General features: G+C 45.3%; 1 protein-coding gene across 3 annotated transcripts in view; it reads right to left on the bottom strand.

Annotated features, from left to right (window-relative positions):
* The window catches only part of LOC146809624 (outer dynein arm-docking complex subunit 1-like), a 358293-nt gene that overhangs the window by 13328 nt on the left and 323885 nt on the right, over positions 1-21080 (bottom strand). For all 3 annotated transcript variants that reach the window (XM_085616472.1, XM_085616473.1, XM_085616474.1), the window contains one exon: positions 19288-19391. In XM_085616472.1, the coding sequence (XP_085472598.1) occupies positions 19288-19391 (104 nt within the window). The remainder of the gene's footprint in view (positions 1-19287; positions 19392-21080) is intronic.

Raw genomic sequence — 21080 nt, 5'->3', positions numbered from 1 at the left:
ATACCTGCTGTGATTTATTCATACACGGTTTCTTGCAGTCTCAAATGTAAGTTTGTAACAGACTCTGTAGCTTCTCTAGAATCTGTGAAGGTGGCTAGAAAGGAATGGTCTGCATTACGTGGAGGATCTTGCGGTGGAGAGTCTTTTTAATAGCAGTTGCCTACCGAGCCATGTGATGTTCCCTCCCTCCCATGCCTACAAGTCAGTTCGGGCAGTCGCTGGCAGATCATTGTAGTTGTTCCCAGCTGTTTTCCCTGTGGTGGCGCAGATTTTAAACCTGAGGTAGGGCACCCATTGGGTCGCCCATGAAAAGGGAAAGAGGCATTCCAAATGAGTTTTGTCGCTCCAGGGGACAGTGAGATTCAGGATTTGTGACTTTTGTAAATTGCCTTTCAAGCCAGGTACCCTGCCAAAGGCCTCCAGCCCTTGTATAAGTGTGGTGGGGTCATAACAGTATCAGCATAGAGCATTATTTTATGCTCCTGGCGGCCCAAGCAGATGCGTTCATACATATTCTCTCCACTGTAGGTTCCATATATTGGGCAAATAGGAAGGGGGACAAACGGCAGCCTTGCAGTGTGGCTCATGTTATAGTAAAGCTGCGGGAGGCCAATCTGGTAGTTTGTACGTATGCTGAGGGCCCAAAGCAATTGCACTAGACCCACCTATGGAATCAGGAGCCTAGTCCTGCTTCCTTCAGTACCAGGTGGTGAAAAGGCCGGTGCATCCGATCAAAGGCCTTTTCGGCATCGATCGATATTAGCATGAATGACAGCTGGGAGCATCCCTTTTTATCGATAAGATGCAAAATCCACTTTGTGTTGTCACTGCAACACCTCTTCGGGATGAACCTGACTTGGTCGGGTCAATCAAGCCCTGTATATATGAATTAAGGCGAGCCTCCAGTATGCCTGAAAATATTTTGATATCTTCATTCAATAAGGATATAGGGCAATAGGATGCAGAGTTGGTGAGTTCTTTCTCTGGTTTGGGGATCACGGGGATGACTGCTGTTTTCACAGTGTCGGTAAGTGTGCCCGTGTCGCCAAATTAGTTGTAGAGGCGGGTGAGGATGGGGCCTATTGGGTGGCGAACAGCTTGTAGAAAGTTGGTGTAAAGCTATCTTGCCCTGGGGCTTTGCTTGGCTGGAGTTTAGCAATGACCACACAGACTAAGTCCTCTCAGATGTCTTCCCTCAGAAGGAGGTTACCTTGTGCTGGCAGGAGCACGGTAGGCACTTTAGAGAGATAGGCCACAGCTACATCGGCGCTTAGAGTCTCTGTAGAGTACAAGTCCGCATAGAAGCTTTCAAATGCCTTTGCTATAGCTGCATCTGTGCGCAGTATCTGTGCCAGGGGTTTGTGTATTTCCTCAATTCTGCTTCTATGCACTTGGGCTCTCAATCGGTGTGCTAGTAGCCTACCCGCTTTGTTGCCACTAGTAGAGAACCTCTGCTTGGTGCGAAGAAGGTCATACTCCGCCATATCCATGTCCAGGGCTTTACGTTGTTTTCTGGCTAGAGTAAGTTGCCTCCTCATATTGTGGCAGCCAGATTTTTTGTGAGTGTTCTCCAGGTTTTTTAGGCCTTTGACCTATTGATTCTCGCAGATATGGCGATCAGTGCACCCTGGAGGACTGCTTTCAGGGTATCCCACAACTGTAGAATGGGGGTGGTCGAGTTATCATTTGTGCTTAGGAAAGTGCCATTTATTTCCTTCAGCTTTTTGGCCGTAGAGTCGTACGTTAGTAGTTTGGGATTTAAGCACCATGTCCTGAGTGTCGTGAGTCCATCTGGGATGGTCAGCACAATCGAGACAAGGGAGGGGTCAATCAGCGTTGTGACCCCAATCTCGACTGAGTACCCACCGTGGCGAGGCGTTCCATGGCCAGGAAGTTATCAAGTCATGCATATTTTTGATGTGTGATGGAGAAGAAGGTGTAGTCCCTGGTTGTGGGATTGCATGAGCGCCATATATCCGAGAGGCCTGCCACCTGTAGCCAGTGCAGGCGGTCTGCCCCATTCATTGTGCTGAGTGATCAGTGGATGTGTCTAGGACTAAACTGAAGTCTCCACCTATAAGTACATCAGTGTCTGGGGTGGTCAGTATCTGCCCCAAAGCTCTGAGTATGAACTGTTCTTGGTGTTTGTGTGGAGTGTAAATGGTCGCTATGGTAAAAGTGTGAGTGTGAAGTGCGATTTGCAGAGCAACGAGTCTTACTGGCTGCTCAGCCTATGTTTGCAATACCTGACCGCCTTAGGACGAGGAGAGAAGATCGCTATCCCCTGCTTTCTTCCCTGGGCCTGAAGAGAAGTACTGGCCATCAAACCAGAGAGATTTCAGCCCCTTCCAGTCGCATTTAAGGAGATGTGTTTCTTGCAATAGGCAGACATCGCATTGGGAATCACGAAGCATAGAGAGGAGTGCTGTAGTGAGGGCTGCGATTTATATACATACATTTCTAAGTTAGCATAACCGCGTTAGATGTTAGAAAGCCATCTTGCCACTTTTGCTGCTTTTGCACACGACACTGCAGTTACATGTTATTATTTGAAAAATGCTTGCTCGCCTTTTCTTCACATGAGAACTGTCTGTTGTTCACATCCCTAGCCGTGAGCTGCGACCTTGGTCTGAACATTGTGTAAAGAAACAGTCTGGGTCGCTAGACGGTGCATGTTTTTGGGTTCAGGTTGATCGGCCCACTATTTAGCCATATCACGCACGCAGCTGCAAATACCTGAAAGTCGAATGCTTTTAATATTGCAGACTGCATGCTTTACACACTTTCTGCAGAAGAGCTTTCCCAGGAGCAGAGCACACCTGATCCTGTGATGTGATTCAACTAAGCTGATCTTTACGGTATGGGGTTCCCCATTCAAGCCTAGAGACCTTCTACTAGTCTAATAATATTAGTTTACTAGCGAAAGGAAGGTGGCTGTATTCCACTGTCATTTATACTATGATTTCTCCTTTCATTTTCTATGGTATTGTAACAATGCTGATGGTTTTGATTTTAATCATTTGTCTGCTTATGTTAGCCAAAGTACTGCATCTTAGGACACAAGGTTTATAAAATAAACTCTTTAAACCTTACCGTATCTCTGATTACTCTTGTTGTGGACTGATATGAGAATAATAACGAACAGGTATTTCTGATTCCCACCATTCCTGAGAATACACTAAGTCGCTTGTTCTGGGTTGTCTATACATTGGGACCTCCGAGATAAATACGGATAACGAATGGGACACTGATGCTGGTCGGATAGGGGTTCTGGGTTCTGAGGTGAGTTTTTGGTATACCACAATTCACTGAGGTCCTGGTTTCCTGCGTATAGTTCTGTGCATGAGCAGAATCCCTGCAACATGGCGCCCATTGTGGGGTTGCAGACCATCTTTGATATTAGCAGCTCACGAGGGTATGGCCTCTGCCCACGCCGGCGTTGCAGCCACTGTATCTATGTTACAACAACGTTACTGGTGGTGCGGTTTATATAAACAAGCTCGCGCTTATGTTCTTGATTGTGACATTTGCCAGCAGATTAAACCTTCAACTGATGCGCGCCCACCACAGACTCAGTTGTACATATCTAATAAACCACTTGGGTGTGTTTATTTAGATCACTGCGGTCCTTTTTCCTCTGATACTGCGTACAAGTACATCTTGGTTGCAGTGGATTCGTGCCCACGTTTCCTGTGGGTATGGCCACAAAGGAGTGCTGATGCCCATACTGTCATCAAAGATTTGCGTGTCTTTGTGGGAATTTTTGCGTGTGGTACCTTTCATTCTGATCTGGGCCCTGCGTTCGACTCTAAGGCGTACAAAGAAGCCATGAGAAATTTGGGGGTCCAAGTCAAATTTCGTCTCCCTACCGGCCTGAGGGTAATAGTGTGGTGGAGCGAATAAACCGTGACTTAAAGCAATCTTTGACAGCAAGGGTTTTAGGTACTGGCCGGAACTGGCTAGCCCATCTGTACAACGTCCAACGTGCACTTAATAATCTCCCTAGAAGGTCTCTGGGTGGGCGGACCCCATACATGATGCTCTTTGGTATACGAATGTTTGTCCCGGACCTTGATGGTCTAGACATGGCGGCGTCAGCCGCACTCTTTGTCATAGATGATCACTGTGCTGTATTGCAGACTCTACAAGAAGCCGGAGACAGTCTCGTGAAGGAACACGTGCCCTCCACTTCTGATGCTGCGCTTCAGATTACGGTAGTCTGCTGGCTACCTCAAGTTGGTGATCTGGTCCGTGAGAAGGTGGAGAACAAGAAGGAGTTCGGCCCCTCTTATCGTGCACCGGTTCCAATGCTTGGCGTGCAGAGTACACGAACAGTCCTTTTACCTCCACTTCCTGGTCGCAAGGATAACAGGTACATCTCTATTGACAATGTCAAGCTACAGCGAGTGGCCGATTCTTCTTAGTATGACTCCAGCGGTTTCTTGCCCTGCGATGCTGAGAAACTCTGTTTTGGCTCCAGCTTCTACCACCTTGTCTAATGTTGCCATCAAGATGCATACAGTTACTGATCCTTTGTTGCTACCACAGGCTGGTGGTCTACCTGAAGATACTGAGTATGCTTATCCTGCAGATGTACCATTGCCTGTTTTACAATCCACCGCAGTTAACCAGTCCCGTTTCTCCTTTGACACTAACTCAATGACTTCCAATGCCCTGTCAAAGGTTTCCATTTTTGCTGTTTGGTTTAAAAGACATTTTTTAATTCCCCCTTGGACTAACATTTGGCTAATGCTCATATGTATTTTTTTGTTCATGTCCATTGGATTTGTGGTCATGTTTTTCCGTCTTGTGAATGGACACTACCTTAAAGAAAGATCGACAATTAGGCTAATTGTTGGAACTTTGGTCCCCCACTCCTCATCACACATCATGAAAAGGGACCAGACTTTTGTGAATATTACTGCCTGGCCTGTGTTAGATGGGATTGCGTGGGAAGCTGTTAAATTTCAAATTCATGGTCCCACTGAAGTTATCAATGTACCAAATGTATTTCGTGTTTCTATGGGTGATGTAGTTAAGCAAAGCATCCGCTTTGGTTGGGATGTTCAAGCCATAGAAGCACTGTTTTCTGATTTGAAATATTATGCTGCGTTTGATGCTGAAGATTTGTATTTAGATACTGCTAATTATGATGAGCAGTTTTGCTATCAACATTATGGCAATCATTTCCTTCATAAAGCCAATATGTTTAGAAATTTTGTAAATTACACACAATGGGAACATTGTCCAGCGCCAAGTCTGGGCAGCTCCACTACATTAGTGAACAAATTCACATATTTTTCTGATTTCAGTGTTTCAAACCCTGCCTCCTTTTATTTTAAAGTGGTAGCTGAGTCTGCCTCGAAAGTTAGGCTGACACACACGAAATTGTTATATTCCAAATACTTTATGGATGATTTGGCAATCAGAGGTTATGATCTGTGGAAAGCTACTATTGATCTTAAATCGGTTTGGGGTTCTAAACCGTGGCAGGTACAAGGAACAGAAGCTTTGCATCGTGCCTGCCTCATCCCGAACCGCATGTTGTTTTTTAATTCAACGATTTTTCAGACCACCTGCTTTGGATTGGCTACTTCTAAAAAAATGTATTCTCCCTCTACTCCGGATCTGGGTGCTTATCCTAATTGGGATAATCATACAGATCTGTCCCTTGATTCGTTGCAGTCGTACGTTTCTAACACATCCTTCAATATTTCCAAATTAAATCCGGAAGGATGGTTAATATGGCAGACGAGCTCAGATTCCTGTCAACATCGTTTTCTGGATTTAAATCCGGGGTATACGCAGGTTCGTGTGGACCCCCGTTTTGAATCATCTCATACTGTAACTACCTACTCTGTAGGGAAGTTATGCCAATCATGGCTGCAACATTCCACCTTGGCATCTGTTAAACTTCATTTATCCAAGTTACATGACAAAATAGATTTGAATGATTTTGTTAAGGGTCCTGCACGTGGCAGGTCCAAAAGATGGGTATATGCTGTTTATAATGAAGTTTGGAAGTTATCACAAATTGAAGTTGCTTCCAGATTACAGGCTATTGATCAATCCAATATGGAAAAAGTATTGGCTGTTATAGATAATAGCATTAACACCCATTCTTCCAGAATTTACACGTTAGATAATATTGTTTCATCTGTTGTTGACATTGTGCAGGATGTTATGTCTGTTTTATATCATGGTCAAAATCAATTGCGTTCTATAATGCAATTTGCATGGACATTGCAAACGTTAAAGGGTGGGAAAGTCCCTTGGGACTACATGAATACTTAGTCTTTGTTCCTTCCTTTTAATCTAACTGCAAAACAACAATTCATGTCAATGAAGGATGCAACATACTCATTACTGCACATTGAAAAGTTAGAACCTTTGCCTTTCTCTGTGGCCGAATTGAACTCCGCTGTGTGGCTTATCCACGGGTTAATTACATTACCATTTTCCCTGTTTAAGTTCAGTTCTTGCATGAAACATTATGCGCTATGCAGATATGAACAACTAGGTACTGCCTTCCTGCAAGAAGTTTGGTCACTCCCATTCACATATAGGTGCATGAGAGACGGTAAAGAGGTCTACTTAAAAGGTGAAGAGTGCACTTCCACTCCGGATCACTCTGTAGTATGTCGGCACATTCAATTGCATGGTGTATGCAATGTGCACGCTCCTAATTTAGCTTGCATCCTGAAAGGGATTCCGGTGCCAGCTATTACACCCTCTTTCACGCTGCTGGCTAACGGTAGTTATTTGCTTTTAAATAATGAAGCTTGCTGTGGGATGTTAGTGGGAAATCCCTACATAGTGACTGTATCACAGAGAGTGGTCTGCTGTAACAACGTCCTTTTCCCACCCCTGCATGGGCGGCTGGATGTATCCATCTGGTCTTCCATTCCAACCTTGAAAGCAGAGTTCAACAAGATGAGCAGAATAAGGGCTCTATTGTCTCAAAAAGAAGTCACGCTGACTTCTTCCCGGGAAACATTTGTCCTTCACGTAGCAAACACGTGCACCGAGGTGCAAGCGCTTTTGAATACTGATCTCCCACTTCATTTTGGTGCCCTGATTCAGACTATCTTTAATGCCTCGTCAACAAGTGTCCTGGCACATTTTTTCAAAATTGTGGGCTCCGGCCTCGTGACCTCCTTCCAAACTATTTTTGGTGTGATCCCGGCATTTTTTCATTCTATTTTTTCCAGCGTCTTTGGAGGTCTCCCGTTGATTCTCGCCCTTGTGGCTGGGGTGCTGTTGTTGGTCTGCTTACTACGCAATGGCTGCACAGTTTGTGTCACACGAGAGCCTGTACCGGCTGCTCCATCTTCGTAACTGGATGCTTGAATACTATGGAACACTACCACTGGCAACCTTGAGCTTAGCCTGTTTTCCTACTTTACATGAGTACAACCTGTCTTTCATTGCCTAGAATGTCCATTCCAATGGGCTCTGGATTTGTGCTTGTCAAACTCGGTGTCTCCCGCCCCGGATTATGATCGACTAATGAGTCCCTTGATGGCTCATGAGTTGGACTGTTCTGGTGTCAGGATTATGGCCTGTGGAGCGGCACATGGAGTCCTAGGGAATTGGGACATCGGTACGGCTACAGATGACTTCCTGGCAAGAAGTTGTCTTGAAGAACACGCCAGTTGTCCTCTGATGGTACTAGAGGCTCCAGTTGTCGAAGACCATGTATGTTCATTCCCCTTACTGAACTGGATGGCAGACAATTTTGCTGGACGTTCCAATGATTTCCTCTTGGAAGCCGTTGCAACTTACTGTGCTTATACGTTTATGGATTAATTTGGATGTCGTCCAACATTCCTTTGCACAAACTTTTACCTTTTTATTCGACATCCATCGATAATTTTTTTCCCCTTGATATGTTTTTTTTTCTCTTTGAACCTTCACTGCCTTTATATGGATTTCCAATTTGTGCTCTTAGTTCCGTTCTATCGAACTTGAACTCTGCGTTCCTTAATTGTACCCCTATTAGTTAGTGGTCCGATCAAGGGGGGGTGTAGTGAGGGCTGCAATTTATATACATACATTGCTAAGTTAGCATAATCGCGTTAGATGTTAGAAAGCCATCTTGCCACTTTTGCTGCTTTTGCACATGACACTGCAGTTACATGTTATTATTTGAAAAAGGCTTGCTCGCCTTTTCTTCACATGAGAACTGTCTGTTGTTCACATCCCTAGCCGTGAGCTGCGACCTTGGTCTGAACATTGTGTAAAGAAACAGCCTGGGTCGCTAGACGGTGCATGTTTTTGGGTTCAGGTTGATCGGCCCACTATTAAGCCATAATACGCACACAGCTGCAAATACCTGAAAGTCGAGTGCTTTTAATATTGCAGACTGCATGCTTTACACACTTTCTGAAGAAGAGCTTTCCCAGGAGCAGAGCACACCTGATGCTGTGATGTGATTCAACTAAGCTGATCTTTACGGTATGGGGTTCCCCATTCAAGCCTAGAGACCTTCTACTAGTCTAATAATAATAGTTTACTAGCGAAAGGAAGGTGGCTGTATTCCACTGTCATTTATACTATGATTTCTCCTTTCATTTTCTATGGTATTGTAACAATGCTGATGGTTTTGATTTTAATCATTTGTCTGCTTATGTTAACCAAAGTACTGCATCTTAGGACACACAGTTTATAAAATAAACTCTTTAAACCAGAGGTCTTCAAACTTTTGGATGCCGAGACCCCCCTGTCAACATTTTGAGGCGTAAGGACCCCCTCCTGACAAAAATGTCTAAACCTGTTGACTAAATTGCGTGGGATGAAAATGTAAATGAGGTTATGTGATGCCGCGTATTTTGGGATAGCATTGCTTCATTATTTTGATATTTGTTACACACAGTAACGCTGAGGAAAGATTTCACCCAATCAGTACCCATTTATAACCAAAATACAGCAATTATCATCAGAAAGATTTCAAGTCAACCTTTGTGAAGGGCCTTCCACTCTGCAGCAATACGTGCTGCCACATTAGAAGCTCACCTGGCCCTGACCGGAAGAAGCAGGGGTCCCTTAAAATCCTGGCGGTTTTGTGTAGAGTTAAGCCGTTTACCCATGCAGCTTTCCTCTCACCCCCTCCCTTCCATCCCTCTCTCCTCTCCTAACCCCGGATCCCTCTCTCACTTTGCAGGTCATTTTCTTTCACCCCTTTTTACTACTTCTGAACTCTCCCCATTCAACCTCTCACTTCACCTTTAATCACCTCTTGCCATTCTGTCCTTTCACTGCCCTCATCTCTAACAGTCTCTCACATTTATCTCATGGCCTCTCTGGCCCTGTCACCTCCCGTGCCCCTCAGCACTTCTCATTCACCTCGTCTCTTCATTCAAATTTTTGTCTATTTGTATCTTACACCTCTCCAGTCCCCCCATTCCTCTTTCACATCTCCCCTTTGTTCTAACAGAAGCCCTCACCTTTGGATCACACTCACTTCTTGCGTGTCCACACTTCTCTTCGGCAATTCACATTTCTCCTCATCCCTGACCTCTTCAATCAAATTCTCTCACTCCCTTGCTGTCCTCTCTCATTTTGGGTGCGGATGCAATTTCAGAATGGGATGAATGAATGTATGATTACTGATGGGCTTGTTTGAGCGAGTTGCATATTGAGTAGTGAGGGGGACAGGTGAGTGAAGTGTCACATGAGTGCAGGATGAGTAGTGTACTCGTGTGACTGCAGGTTGAGGTATAGTGTGAGCAGGACAAGTGCATTTTGAGTGCAGAGTGATCACTGTGAGTGCAAGGTGAGAGGGTGAATGGTGCAAGTGCATGGTGATCAGTGTGAGTGCATTGTGATCACTGTGAGTGCAAGGTGAGCGTGACAATAAAGGGCGAGAATGAGGAATGAGTTGTCTGAATGCAGGGTGCATTCCCAGACCCATGAAGTAACTCAGCATGTTATTGACGGGGCGTAGACTTTAAGATCTAAGTTAAACTATTGCGGCATTAATCGGGGATCGAGGGTGAAGGAAATAAATAATGTGCTGATCCTGCAACAAACTTCCAGTCCTATGGTTAGGGTTACCAGCAGATTATTTTGATGGCTCAGTCGGTACAAAAAAAAGCAGTCACCTAAAGCGGTATTTTCAGCGCTTATCTGTGCATACTTCCCTGGGCCGGCTTTAGTGCTGGTGGTGCCCTGTGCGACAATGTTTGTTGGTGCCCCCCCAATAACCACCCCACCACGGATTCTCTCACTAGCACCCTTTAACAGTGACCAAGTCTCCATAACCCCACACTCTCAGATGCATTGAATTAGTTATATAGTGCCACTCATACCAGTGTAGGGTGTCCGAGCACTTTGCATCACACACACATTACACAGAAACAATCAATCATAAGTGTGTAAATCAGTGTATAGGAAATGTTACATAAGCCAAAGGACTAAAAGTATAGGAGTCACATGTCATCCATACTGGTAGGCAGTATAGTTCAAGAGTGCTTGGTGTGGAGAAGCACAAACTCAGAGTCGAAAAAGAAACAGCATAGTTGGGAGTTTCCTTTAATAATAAGAATTGATTTCTAGCCAAATTAACCCTTTTTGCAACATTAATCAATGGTCTAATAATGTACTCTTTGTAGTGTGCATGCTGTTCTAGGATGAAAGTTAATAGCTCACTATCCTATATTAGGACTTTAAGTTATAAATTGCAAGTAACAAAAGGATGTCTCTTTTGAAAGCAGTAACCTGCTGATCTCTTCACATCATACGCACTCTGTAATCTACTTGGTACACGTTCTTTGCAGCAGGCATATTAACCCTCTGCACTAACTTCACCTAAATCAAAACCTCAACTATACAAAATTCTGATCTCTCTCTAGGAAGATAATTAATCACAGGAGTTATCTTGACATTTATGTGAGGCCTGGTAATTGCCGGGAAAGAAACGCTGCAGCAGGTGCTTCAAAAGCACAATAAACTTTCACACACGGCCGGCGCCCCCAGAAAGCCAACTTTGTATTCCTTTCCATGAAATGCATTCTCACACTACGGCAGTGAATGTAAAATCCAAATGTAAGGAATAGGCACAGTGGGGACCCAGGGGGTACTGGAACCAGCAAAAAAACCTAAGCCTCTGTAACCAGTTTACAAAGGCATGTTAAATGGTCTTTAAAGACCTGTGAAAAAACACGGGGGTGCCGGAGATAAGAATCCAGACACTGCCCAGCTGAGCCCCCAGCAGCTCAAGTTTCACTGCAGCAGCCGGGCTGAGACACAGGACGGGGAAGTGTGGGGGGGGGGGGGCTGAAGCCCTTGGGCCGGGCAGAAGTGTGACTGGGAAGGCGCGACCCCCTTTGCATCACTCCACGGCCCCCCTGGGGGTCGCGCCCCACAGTTTGAAGACCCCTGCTTTAAACCTTACCGTGTCTCTGATTACTCTTGTTGTGGACCGATATGAGAATAATAACTAACAGGTATTTCTGATTCCCACCATTCCTGAGAATACAGTAAGTCGCTTGTTCTGGGTTGTCTATACATTGGGACCTCCGAGATAAATACGGATAACGAATGGGACACTGATGCTGGTCGGATAGGGGTTCTGAGGTAAGTTTTTGGTACACCACAATTCACTGAGGTCCTGGTTTCCTGCGCATAGTTCTGTGCATGAGCAGAATCCCTGCAACAGTGCCAGCTTTTTCAATGGGGCATTGAGGCTCCGTACTTTTAGTATTTTAATCATGGTGTGAGGGTGTAGGTATGTGCCAAGTGAAAGGGCTGTGAGTGAAATGTTTGAAGGACCCTTGGCCGTTTGTGCATCAGTTCACCTCGATAGGTGGGTGACAGAATAGAAATTGATCAATGGAGGGAGGAAGGGAAGAACTCAGAGCAGAACCGAGGGATTGAACTACTCCCTCCGTGGCAGTCGAGGCAACAGTGTGGGCTAGGGTCCTGGCCATGTCCAGAGAGAATTGTGAGGCACATAGTAAGGGGGGGTGGAGGCGCTCAAGCCTGATGGTCATTCAAAGCAGAGTAGGTAGACAGATGTGTATGTCGGGACGCGGTATACTCTTTCAGGTTCAGGCCAAGCATAGGCTATCAGAGGATTAGCAATGATGGGTCCGCCTTGAGTGGGTGCGGTCTAAGTACAGGTCACGAAGTGGCCGTCCTGGGGAATCTTAGTCTGGTAAGGACTTGTGGAGTTGAAGGAAATGTATATGAGCAGAGCATTCTCTGTGGCTTTCATCCACAGTGGGCCTGCCAGGTTTGCGTGTGTGCCTCCTGGAAAGGAGAGAGGGGCCCTCCCGCTAGCTCAAGTACGCCCTGGTGTTTTGTGATGGGGGTATGAGGGGGCGGCCTCTTCTTGACTGGTTTCAGGATCTAGGATCGATTTTGCCTCCTCCATGTTATGTATTGTGTGTGTTTCCTTGTTCCACACGAAGGTCAGGTGAAGCAGGTGGCCCCACCTGTATTTAACACCATTTTCCCACAGGAAGGAGTAACAGTTCTGAGCAGGCAGCAATGTTCCAATGTGATAGGGGATAGGTCCTGGTTCAGCCATGCTTGCACACCTTTGAAAGTAATTGTGGCCTTGAACCGTACCGCTGCCATGATGGCCTCCTTCTGTCGAAAGTGGTGAACACATGTTAGGCCGTCCTGAGGCATACCTAGTGCACTGGCCGGTCTACCCGCTCTAGGCGTGCAGTCCAGGACTACCTCCTTCTCTGCTAGGTCCAGTAAGATGTGACGGAAGAGGCAGGTGGCATATCCCTCCAAGTCACCCATGTCTGCCTGCTACAGGACTCCTCTAATTCTGATCTTGGAGCGACAGGATCTGTTTTCATAGTCCTCCAGGTGAATCTGTAGGTCTTGGTACTGATTCCATAGGTCACGTAGCTCCCATCTGTAGTGTTTGAGCTCCTGCTCCCTGACATCGCTCGTTTTCTCATGCATATTCACCCTGTGGCCAGTCTCAGTGACATCATTCTTAACCTCTTTGATATCCTCCCACAGGGCAGCTATGTCTGTCTGAATCGCGGTGAAGAAGTCTCCATGTAGGAGCAAATGATTGGCACCTCTGTCTCTGAGTGCTCCAGAGTCTTTGGTTTGTGTGGGGCATCAGCCGTAGGGGTGAGGCCTCCCAAATCTGGTCTTTCTTCTTGACAGACAGCTTCGTGAGTAGGTTTTTTTATTAATTCTTTTTATTGAAAACAAGTCAGTCATACAGCATATAGTCAAGATAGACTTAAGTCGCGCAAAGTAAGTATACGCTACAATCTGTTTAGTAAGATCTTGAAGTTCAACATCACACGCCTGGTTGAGCACACCCCCTCCGCTCTGCCTAATTCGTTCGTGAGAGAAGCACAGATTCTGCCTCCACATGCGTTCCACTTCGCCCACTTATGGTCCCATTTTCCCGGGTATCCTCTGTTTTTATACACGTCTTTTTCAGCAATCATACATCTATCCATATCCTTTTCTCATCCACTCAACAATGGTGTGTCTCATGCACCACATTTTTGGGCGATATTACGCTTAGTGAGAACCATCCCTAGGGAGACCCAAGATTGTTCAGTACTGGTTAAGTCAGTGGCGTCTCATATGTTGAGTAAGCAGAGTTGGGGGGTACAGGCAATCTCCTTTCCACACACCTCTTGCAGCCTGGAAGTGATATCTTTCCAGTATGACCTAACAGCGGGGCACTCCCAGAGAATATGATAGAACGTGCCCTCTTGGGTACAGTGCCGGAGGCACCCAGAGTCTTCTCTTTTCCCCATCTTAGCCAGTGTCCCCCCTGAGAGATAGGATCTGTGTAGGATTTTGAGTTGGATCAGTCTGAGTTTCAGTGGGATAGCTACTTCACGTGGGGAAGCCAGAGCTTCCTGCCATTCTTTGTCTTCCAAGTTACCTATATCTTCCTGCCAAAGGTGTCTGAGTCGCAGGAGCGGATCAGGTAGATTAATCCCCAGTTTTTGGTATGTCAAGGATATTGACTTTCCGTTTTAAATATTTTGTGTTGTGTTACCTTATGCTTGTCTTTGGCTGCCCCTATCACCAACTGTATGTAGTCTAGTTTCTAGATGTTTAGGGTGTGCCTAGCAGACTCGTCTTCTGTGTCACTAATCCTCGCTTCCTCCTCTAAAACCTCCCTCTCCAGTGTTATTATCCTTGCTCTCTTTTCTCTCTTGTTCCCTACTACAAGCGCGAGTGCCTTGCCCTTGATCACTGTTTTGAATGCCTCTCAAAGTGCTTGGGGCAAATCAACTGTTCCAACATTTTCATTGAAGTACGTGCCTTTCTGTAGATCTTTTTTGACACGTGGGACTTTCAGGTACCACGGATTGAGTATGAGCATTGTCCGTCTGGTAGAAGTGTCCAATACAATCTTGGCGAGGATTGGGGAGTGGTCAGATATGCCCCTTGCCAGACATTGTGACCCTCGGAAGTAGTGGATATCATTTGAGAGTGTCAGTATGTAGTCTTTGCATGACTGAGTGTCATGGGCACCCGAGTGGAATGTGTATTGGCGCACTTAAGTGTTGAAGTCACGCAAGATATCTGTTAGGCCAAGGGCTGAGAGGAAGTCTGCTAGTAGTGATCGCTCACGTGGGTTCCGTCAGGGTGGGAGAGAGGCGACAGTCTATCTGATCGTGTATTGTCATATTTAGGTTGGGAGGTCTAAAATGATCTTGCTAATATCAGTTAGGCTCATTTTTTGCATAGCTGGGGGTTGTATACCGACAGTACGTTAATTGGTTTCCCTTCCCATTCTCCAGCTACTGCTATGAATCAGCCCTGTGTGTCTATCCACGTTCTCTGTATTATGAGGGGGCAGCTTTTGCGTATGAGTATACCGGTCCCTCTGGAATCAGAGGTGAACCCCACATGTGAAATTAGTTTATACCCCCATCTATCCAGGGCCTTACAGGTGTTGCCGACCAGGTACGTTTCTTGCAACAATAATATTTCCGGAGTGTGTGACGTTTCAGATATTGAAGCACTATTCCTCGCTTGAGTTTGTCCCCTAGTCCGTTTACATTCCAGGTTAGGAATTGCTGTGAAGCCACTTTTCTGTTATCTGTCATGTGTGGTGTGTGTTATGTGTTTGTCTGTGCGTTGGCCTGTTAAAGCTTTTTGATGTCTGCTTGGATATGATAATTAAAGGGCATATTTTTGTACGTTTTCATCCTGTGATGCAAGAATCTATATTGGCATTGCAAACGACTGGCTGAGCATGCAGAATCAGAACCAAGGGGCAGGGATAGAAAAGGAACACTGACTATATTTAAAAAAATATTAAATCCACCTCCTCAATTACAACATAAAACATATCATACTTCTAATAGTAATGTCCTCTAGGCCAAAATGTGTTTCAATATCAGGGAGAGCTTCACTTATTGGTGTACAATTTGGGGAACTTTGGGGCATTTTAAATGCACCTTGGAAAGAGCTGCAGCTTTTATGAGTATAAGGGTGATTGCTTGTCAATCACAGAAAATCTTTTCCTAGCTATAAACATGTTAGGCCGTCCTGAGGCATACCTAGTGCACTGGCCGGTCTACCCGCTCTAGGCGTGCAGTCCAGGACTACCTCCTTCTCTGCTAGGTCCAGTAAGATGTGACGGAAGAGGCAGGTGGCATATCCCTCCAAGTCACCCATGTCTGCCTGCTACAGGACTCCTCTAATTCTGATCTTGGAGCGACAGGATCTGTTTTCATAGTCCTCCAGGTGAATCTGTAGGTCTTGGTACTGATTCCATAGGTCACGTAGCTCCCATCTGTAGTGTTTGAGCTCCTGCTCCCTGACATCGCTCGTTTTCTCATGCATATTCACCCTGTGGCCAGTCTCAGTGACATCATTCTTAACCTCTTTGATATCCTCCCACAGGGCAGCTATGTCTGTCTGAATCGCGGTGAAGAAGTCTCCATGTAGGAGCAAATGATTGGCACCTCTGTCTCTGAGTGCTCCAGAGTCTTTGGTTTGTGTGGGGCATCAGCCGTAGGGGTGAGGCCTCCCAAATCTGGTCTTTCTTCTTGACAGACAGCTTCGTGAGTAGGTTTTTTTATTAATTCTTTTTATTGAAAACAAGTCAGTCATACAGCATATAGTCAAGATAGACTTAAGTCGCGCAAAGTAAGTATACGCTACAATCTGTTTAGTAAGATCTTGAAGTTCAACATCACACGCCTGGTTGAGCACACCCCCTCCGCTCTGCCTAATTCGTTCGTGAGAGAAGCACAGATTCTGCCTCCACATGCGTTCCACTTCGCCCACTTATGGTCCCATTTTCCCGGGTATCCTCTGTTTTTATACACGTCTTTTTCAGCAATCATACATCTATCCATATCCTTTTCTCATCCACTCAACAATGGTGTGTCTCATGCACCACATTTTTGGGCGATATTACGCTTAGTGAGAACCATCCCTAGGGAGACCCAAGATTGTTCAGTACTGGTTAAGTCAGTGGCGTCTCATATGTTGAGTAAGCAGAGTTGGGGGTACAGGCAATCTCCTTTCCACACACCTCTTGCAGCCTGGAAGTGATATCTTTCCAGTATGACCTAACAGCGGGGCACTCCCAGAGAATATGATAGAACGTGCCCTCTTGGGTACAGTGCCGGAGGCACCCAGAGTCTTCTCTTTTCCCCATCTTAGCCAGTGTCCCCCCTGAGAGATAGGATCTGTGTAGGATTTTGAGTTGGATCAGTCTGAGTTTCAGTGGGATAGCTACTTCACGTGGGGAAGCCAGAGCTTCCTGCCATTCTTTGTCTTCCAAGTTACCTATATCTTCCTGCCAAAGGTGTCTGAGTCGCAGGAGCGGATCAGGTAGATTAATCCCCAGTTTTTGGTATGTCAAGGATATTGACTTTCCGTTTTAAATATTTTGTGTTGTGTTACCTTATGCTTGTCTTTGGCTGCCCCTATCACCAACTGTATGTAGTCTAGTTTCTAGATGTTTAGGGTGTGCCTAGCAGACTCGTCTTCTGTGTCACTAATCCTCGCTTCCTCCTCTAAAACCTCCCTCTCCAGTGTTATTATCCTTGCTCTCTTTTCTCTCTTGTTCCCTACTACAAGCGCGAGTGCCTTGCCCTTGATCACTGTTTTGAATGCCTCCCAAAGTGCTTGGGCAAATCAACTGTTCCAACATTTTCATTGAAGTACGTGCCTTTCTGTAGATCTTTTTTGACACGTGGGACTTTCAGGTACCACGGATTGAGTATGAGCATTGTCCGCCTGGTAGAAGTGTCCAATACAATCTTGGCGAGGATTGGGGAGTGGTCAGATATGCCCCTTGCCAGACATTGTGACCCTCGGAAGTAGTGGATATCATTTGAGAGTGTCAGTATGTAGTCTTTGCATGACTGACTGTCATGGGCACCCGAGTGGAATGTGTATTGGCGCACTTAAGTGTTGAAGTCACGCAAGATATCTGTTAGGCCAAGGGCTGAGAGGAAGTCTGCTAGTAGTGATCGCTCACGTGGGTTCCGTCAGGGTGGGAGAGAGGCGACAGTCTATCTGATCGTGTATTGTCATATTTAGGTTGGGAGGTCTAAAATGATCTTGCTAATATCAGTTAGGTTCATTTTTTGCATAGCTGGGGGTTGTATACCGACAGTACGTTAATTGGTTTCCCTTCCCATTCTCCAGCTACTGCTATGAATCAGCCCTGTGTGTCTATCCACGTTCTCTGTATTATGAGGGGGCAGCTTTTGCGTATGAGTATACCGGTCCCTCTGGAATCAGAGGTGAACCCCACATGTGACATTAGTTTATACCCCCATCTATCCAGGGCCTAACAGGTGTTGCCGACCGGGTACGTTTCTTGCAACAATAATATTTCCGGAGTGTGTGACGTTTCAGATATTGAAGCACTATTCCTCGCTTGAGTTTGTCCCCTAGTCCGTTTACATTCCAGGTTAGGAATTGCTGTGAAGCCACTTTTCTGTTATCTGTCATGTGTGGTGTGTGTTATGTGTTTGTCTGTGCGTTGGCCTGTTAAAGCTTTTTGATGTCTGCTTGGATATGATAATTAAAGGGCATATTTTTGTACGTTTTCATCCTGTGATGCAAGAATCTATATTGGCATTGCAAACGACTGGCTGAGCATGCAGAACCAGAACCAAGGGGCAGGGATAGAAAAGGAACACTGACTATATTTAAAAAAATATTAAATCCACCTCCTCAATTACAACATAAAACATATCATACTTCTAATAGTAATGTCCTCTAGGCCAAAATGTGTTTCAATATCAGGGAGAGCTTCACTTATTGGTGTACAATTTGGGGATCTTTGGGGCATTTTAAATGCACCTTGGAAAGAGCTGCAGCTTTTATGAGTATAAGGGTGATTGCTTGTCAATCACAGAAAATCTTTTCCTAGCTATAAACTAGAAAGGAACCTGGAGTAAATGGAAGTACTGACACTTTGGAGATATCAATCATTTTAGTTTTATAATATATTGGGTGGAGGCTCATTGTTGGTCTGCGGAGAAGCTTACGCACAGCAACATTCTCAAACATGCCCTCTGTCACAAAATAGACAAAAGAAAACAACACCCAGACAGGGGTTAGTGGGTTGGAATCATGTTGGGTATTGCAGCATGCTAGTCATCACCTCTGCCCAGACAGTGGCCATAACCAATTTTTAAATGTCATAGAACTCTTTGCTGCCAGCTATAAATCTGAAAGCCAGGCCGGCAACATATACGTTTTAGGAATTGGTCTACATCAAAAATGATGCAGCTGGCATCTTAAGAAGTCTTAGGACTTTCCGCTTTCACTGCCTAGTATGTAACGCATAGGCTTTGGCACTTGAAAGCATGCGCCAATCTTGGCACACTGTCATGTGTTGCTGTACACCATATCTTCATTAAGTGTTTTAATTAATCACATTTGAAACAAAACCTTGTTTCATAGTAAGTAATATTCCCAAGCATCCTGGGTAATACAATTCTTACAACTTATGAACAGAAAGGGAGCAAGATGATTGAGGAGTGGAAGCGCTGAAAAGTCTGATTCCTATCCAGTTTTCTGAGATATAAATAGGGGGTGTGCCTAGACAGAGATGATAAAAGCACAGAAAGGTTAATAGAGATGATAAAAACACAGAACGGAGAAGATAATGCATCATTCCCAACACATGCAAGGAAAATACAAAAGTACATCAAAATTTACTATTAACATGCACTACCTCCTCTACTCCACCAATGTTTTTCCCCAATTATGGGTAATTTATGCAAGAAGAAGTGGGGGGGAAATTCTATTCAGAGAAAGGATGAATTTTTGTGTCAGAAGGGCGTTGAGCAATCTCCTCACCCAGTGGAAGGTGGCAGGATCTGGAGGGAAGGGGAGTTGAAGTCTGTCATCTGCCCAAGTAGAAGCAGGGCGCTCTCTTGAGGGTCATACGGCTTGTCGTAGTTCTGTAAAATAGAAAAGTAATATATGATGAGGGCAAAAAGGCAGACATCTCCCACATTCACATAACACCTTCTCTGCTGATAGAGACTCTATCTAGCCCCAGATTCCTCACCTTAGAATATTCCCCAGAAATCAGACTGGTTCTGATGTACCATTGTGCGAAAGTAGATGGTATTGAATAACTCTGCGCTGCGCTGGCGTTGTCTTCTGTACTGGAAGTGACATTCGCTATGCCTATATAGGCATCAGTTTCTTTGCACAACATTTCTGTGCCAGAAGCCCTGAGCTACAGTAGAAAGCTGATGGACCAGACTGCAGAAAATAAGGACTTACAGGGACCTTTCTACGAAGAAAAAAGCAGTTCGCAGACGCATGGAGGCTGAAAGGGCTGGTAAGGAATCTGCGGCTAGATAGAGTCTCTACCAGATAAGGCGTTACCTAAGTTAAGTAACTTATTCATCTGATAGAGACTTCTAGCCGCTGATTCCTTACCTTAGGATAGATACCGAAGCAATACCTCCCAGGAAGAGGGTCTGCGAACAGGCTTAGACTAATAAGTCCTGGAGGGCCAAATGGGCAAATTACCCATCATGATGGACCTGTCTGTCCAGGCAGTAGTGTTTGGTTAACATATGCAGAGATGTCTACATAGCAGCCTGACAGATGTCCAGGACATGGACTCTGCAAACTAATGCAGTGGTTGCAGCTTTGGATCTGGTGTGGTGAACTTGTAAGCCCTAATGGGGCTGCTACTTGGCCAGTGCATAGCAGATCTTCATTCAGGGCACAATCCATCACTGCTTTCCCTTTCTTCGCACCAGCGAACCCAATGAAGAGTTGGTCATCCACCCTGTGTTCTCTGGTGCGATCGATGTAGAACAACAATGCTCTTTTTGGGTCCAGGCAATGGAGTCTCTCCTCCTCTTTAGAAAATGTTTTAACAAATGGACAAAAGAGAAGAAGGTCGGCCATGTGATGCTTTGTTCAATGGGGAAAGGTGTCACCACTTTCGGGAGAAAAGAGGCACATGTGCGGAGAACCAGTTTGTCTTGGAAGAAGTTGTGTATTGAGGGTGAACAGAGGATGCATGTTGTCTGCTAACCATCCTGGTCAATGTAATGTCCACCAAGAAGAATGTTTTAATTGTCAGGAAATGAAGAGGGAAGCTATGCTTGGGCTCAAATAGTGAACACATCAAAAAAGTTAAGACCAAGTTAAGGTCCCATTGGGTCATTATGAAAGGTTTTGGTGGAATCAAATGTTGAAGTCCTTTCAGGACAGGTGACTAGAACAGGTAGAACTGATCCGGCAACAGCAAGAAAGCCAAAATGGCGAAAAGGTACCCTTTAACTCTGCCCAAAGCAAGGCCTTGCTGGGCCAAGGATAAAACAAACAGCAAAACCTCACACAAAGGAGCAAAAAGAGGACCAACATGCTTTTCAGCACATCTAGCCACAAACTTGTCTCAACGGCAGGCATAAGCGGTCTTTGTTGATGGATGTCTGGCTACCGGTATTACTTCATAGACTTCTGCAGGTCTGTGCAAATTGTCAACTGCAGCCGCTCAATTCCCATGCATGAAGGCGAAGCCTGCGCAGTTCATGTGAAGAACCCTGCCCTGTTGCTGTGACATGAGATCCTCCCGAAGGGGCAGCCTGATCGGAGGACTGATGCTCATGCTCAGGAATTCA

This window comes from Triturus cristatus, chromosome 7, assembly GCF_964204655.1.
Source record: "Triturus cristatus chromosome 7, aTriCri1.1, whole genome shotgun sequence".
In the NCBI taxonomy this organism is placed as follows: Eukaryota; Metazoa; Chordata; class Amphibia; order Caudata; family Salamandridae; genus Triturus; species Triturus cristatus.
The sequence above is the reverse complement of the archived record's forward strand: the minus strand, read 5'-3'. Positions and strand labels throughout refer to the sequence as shown.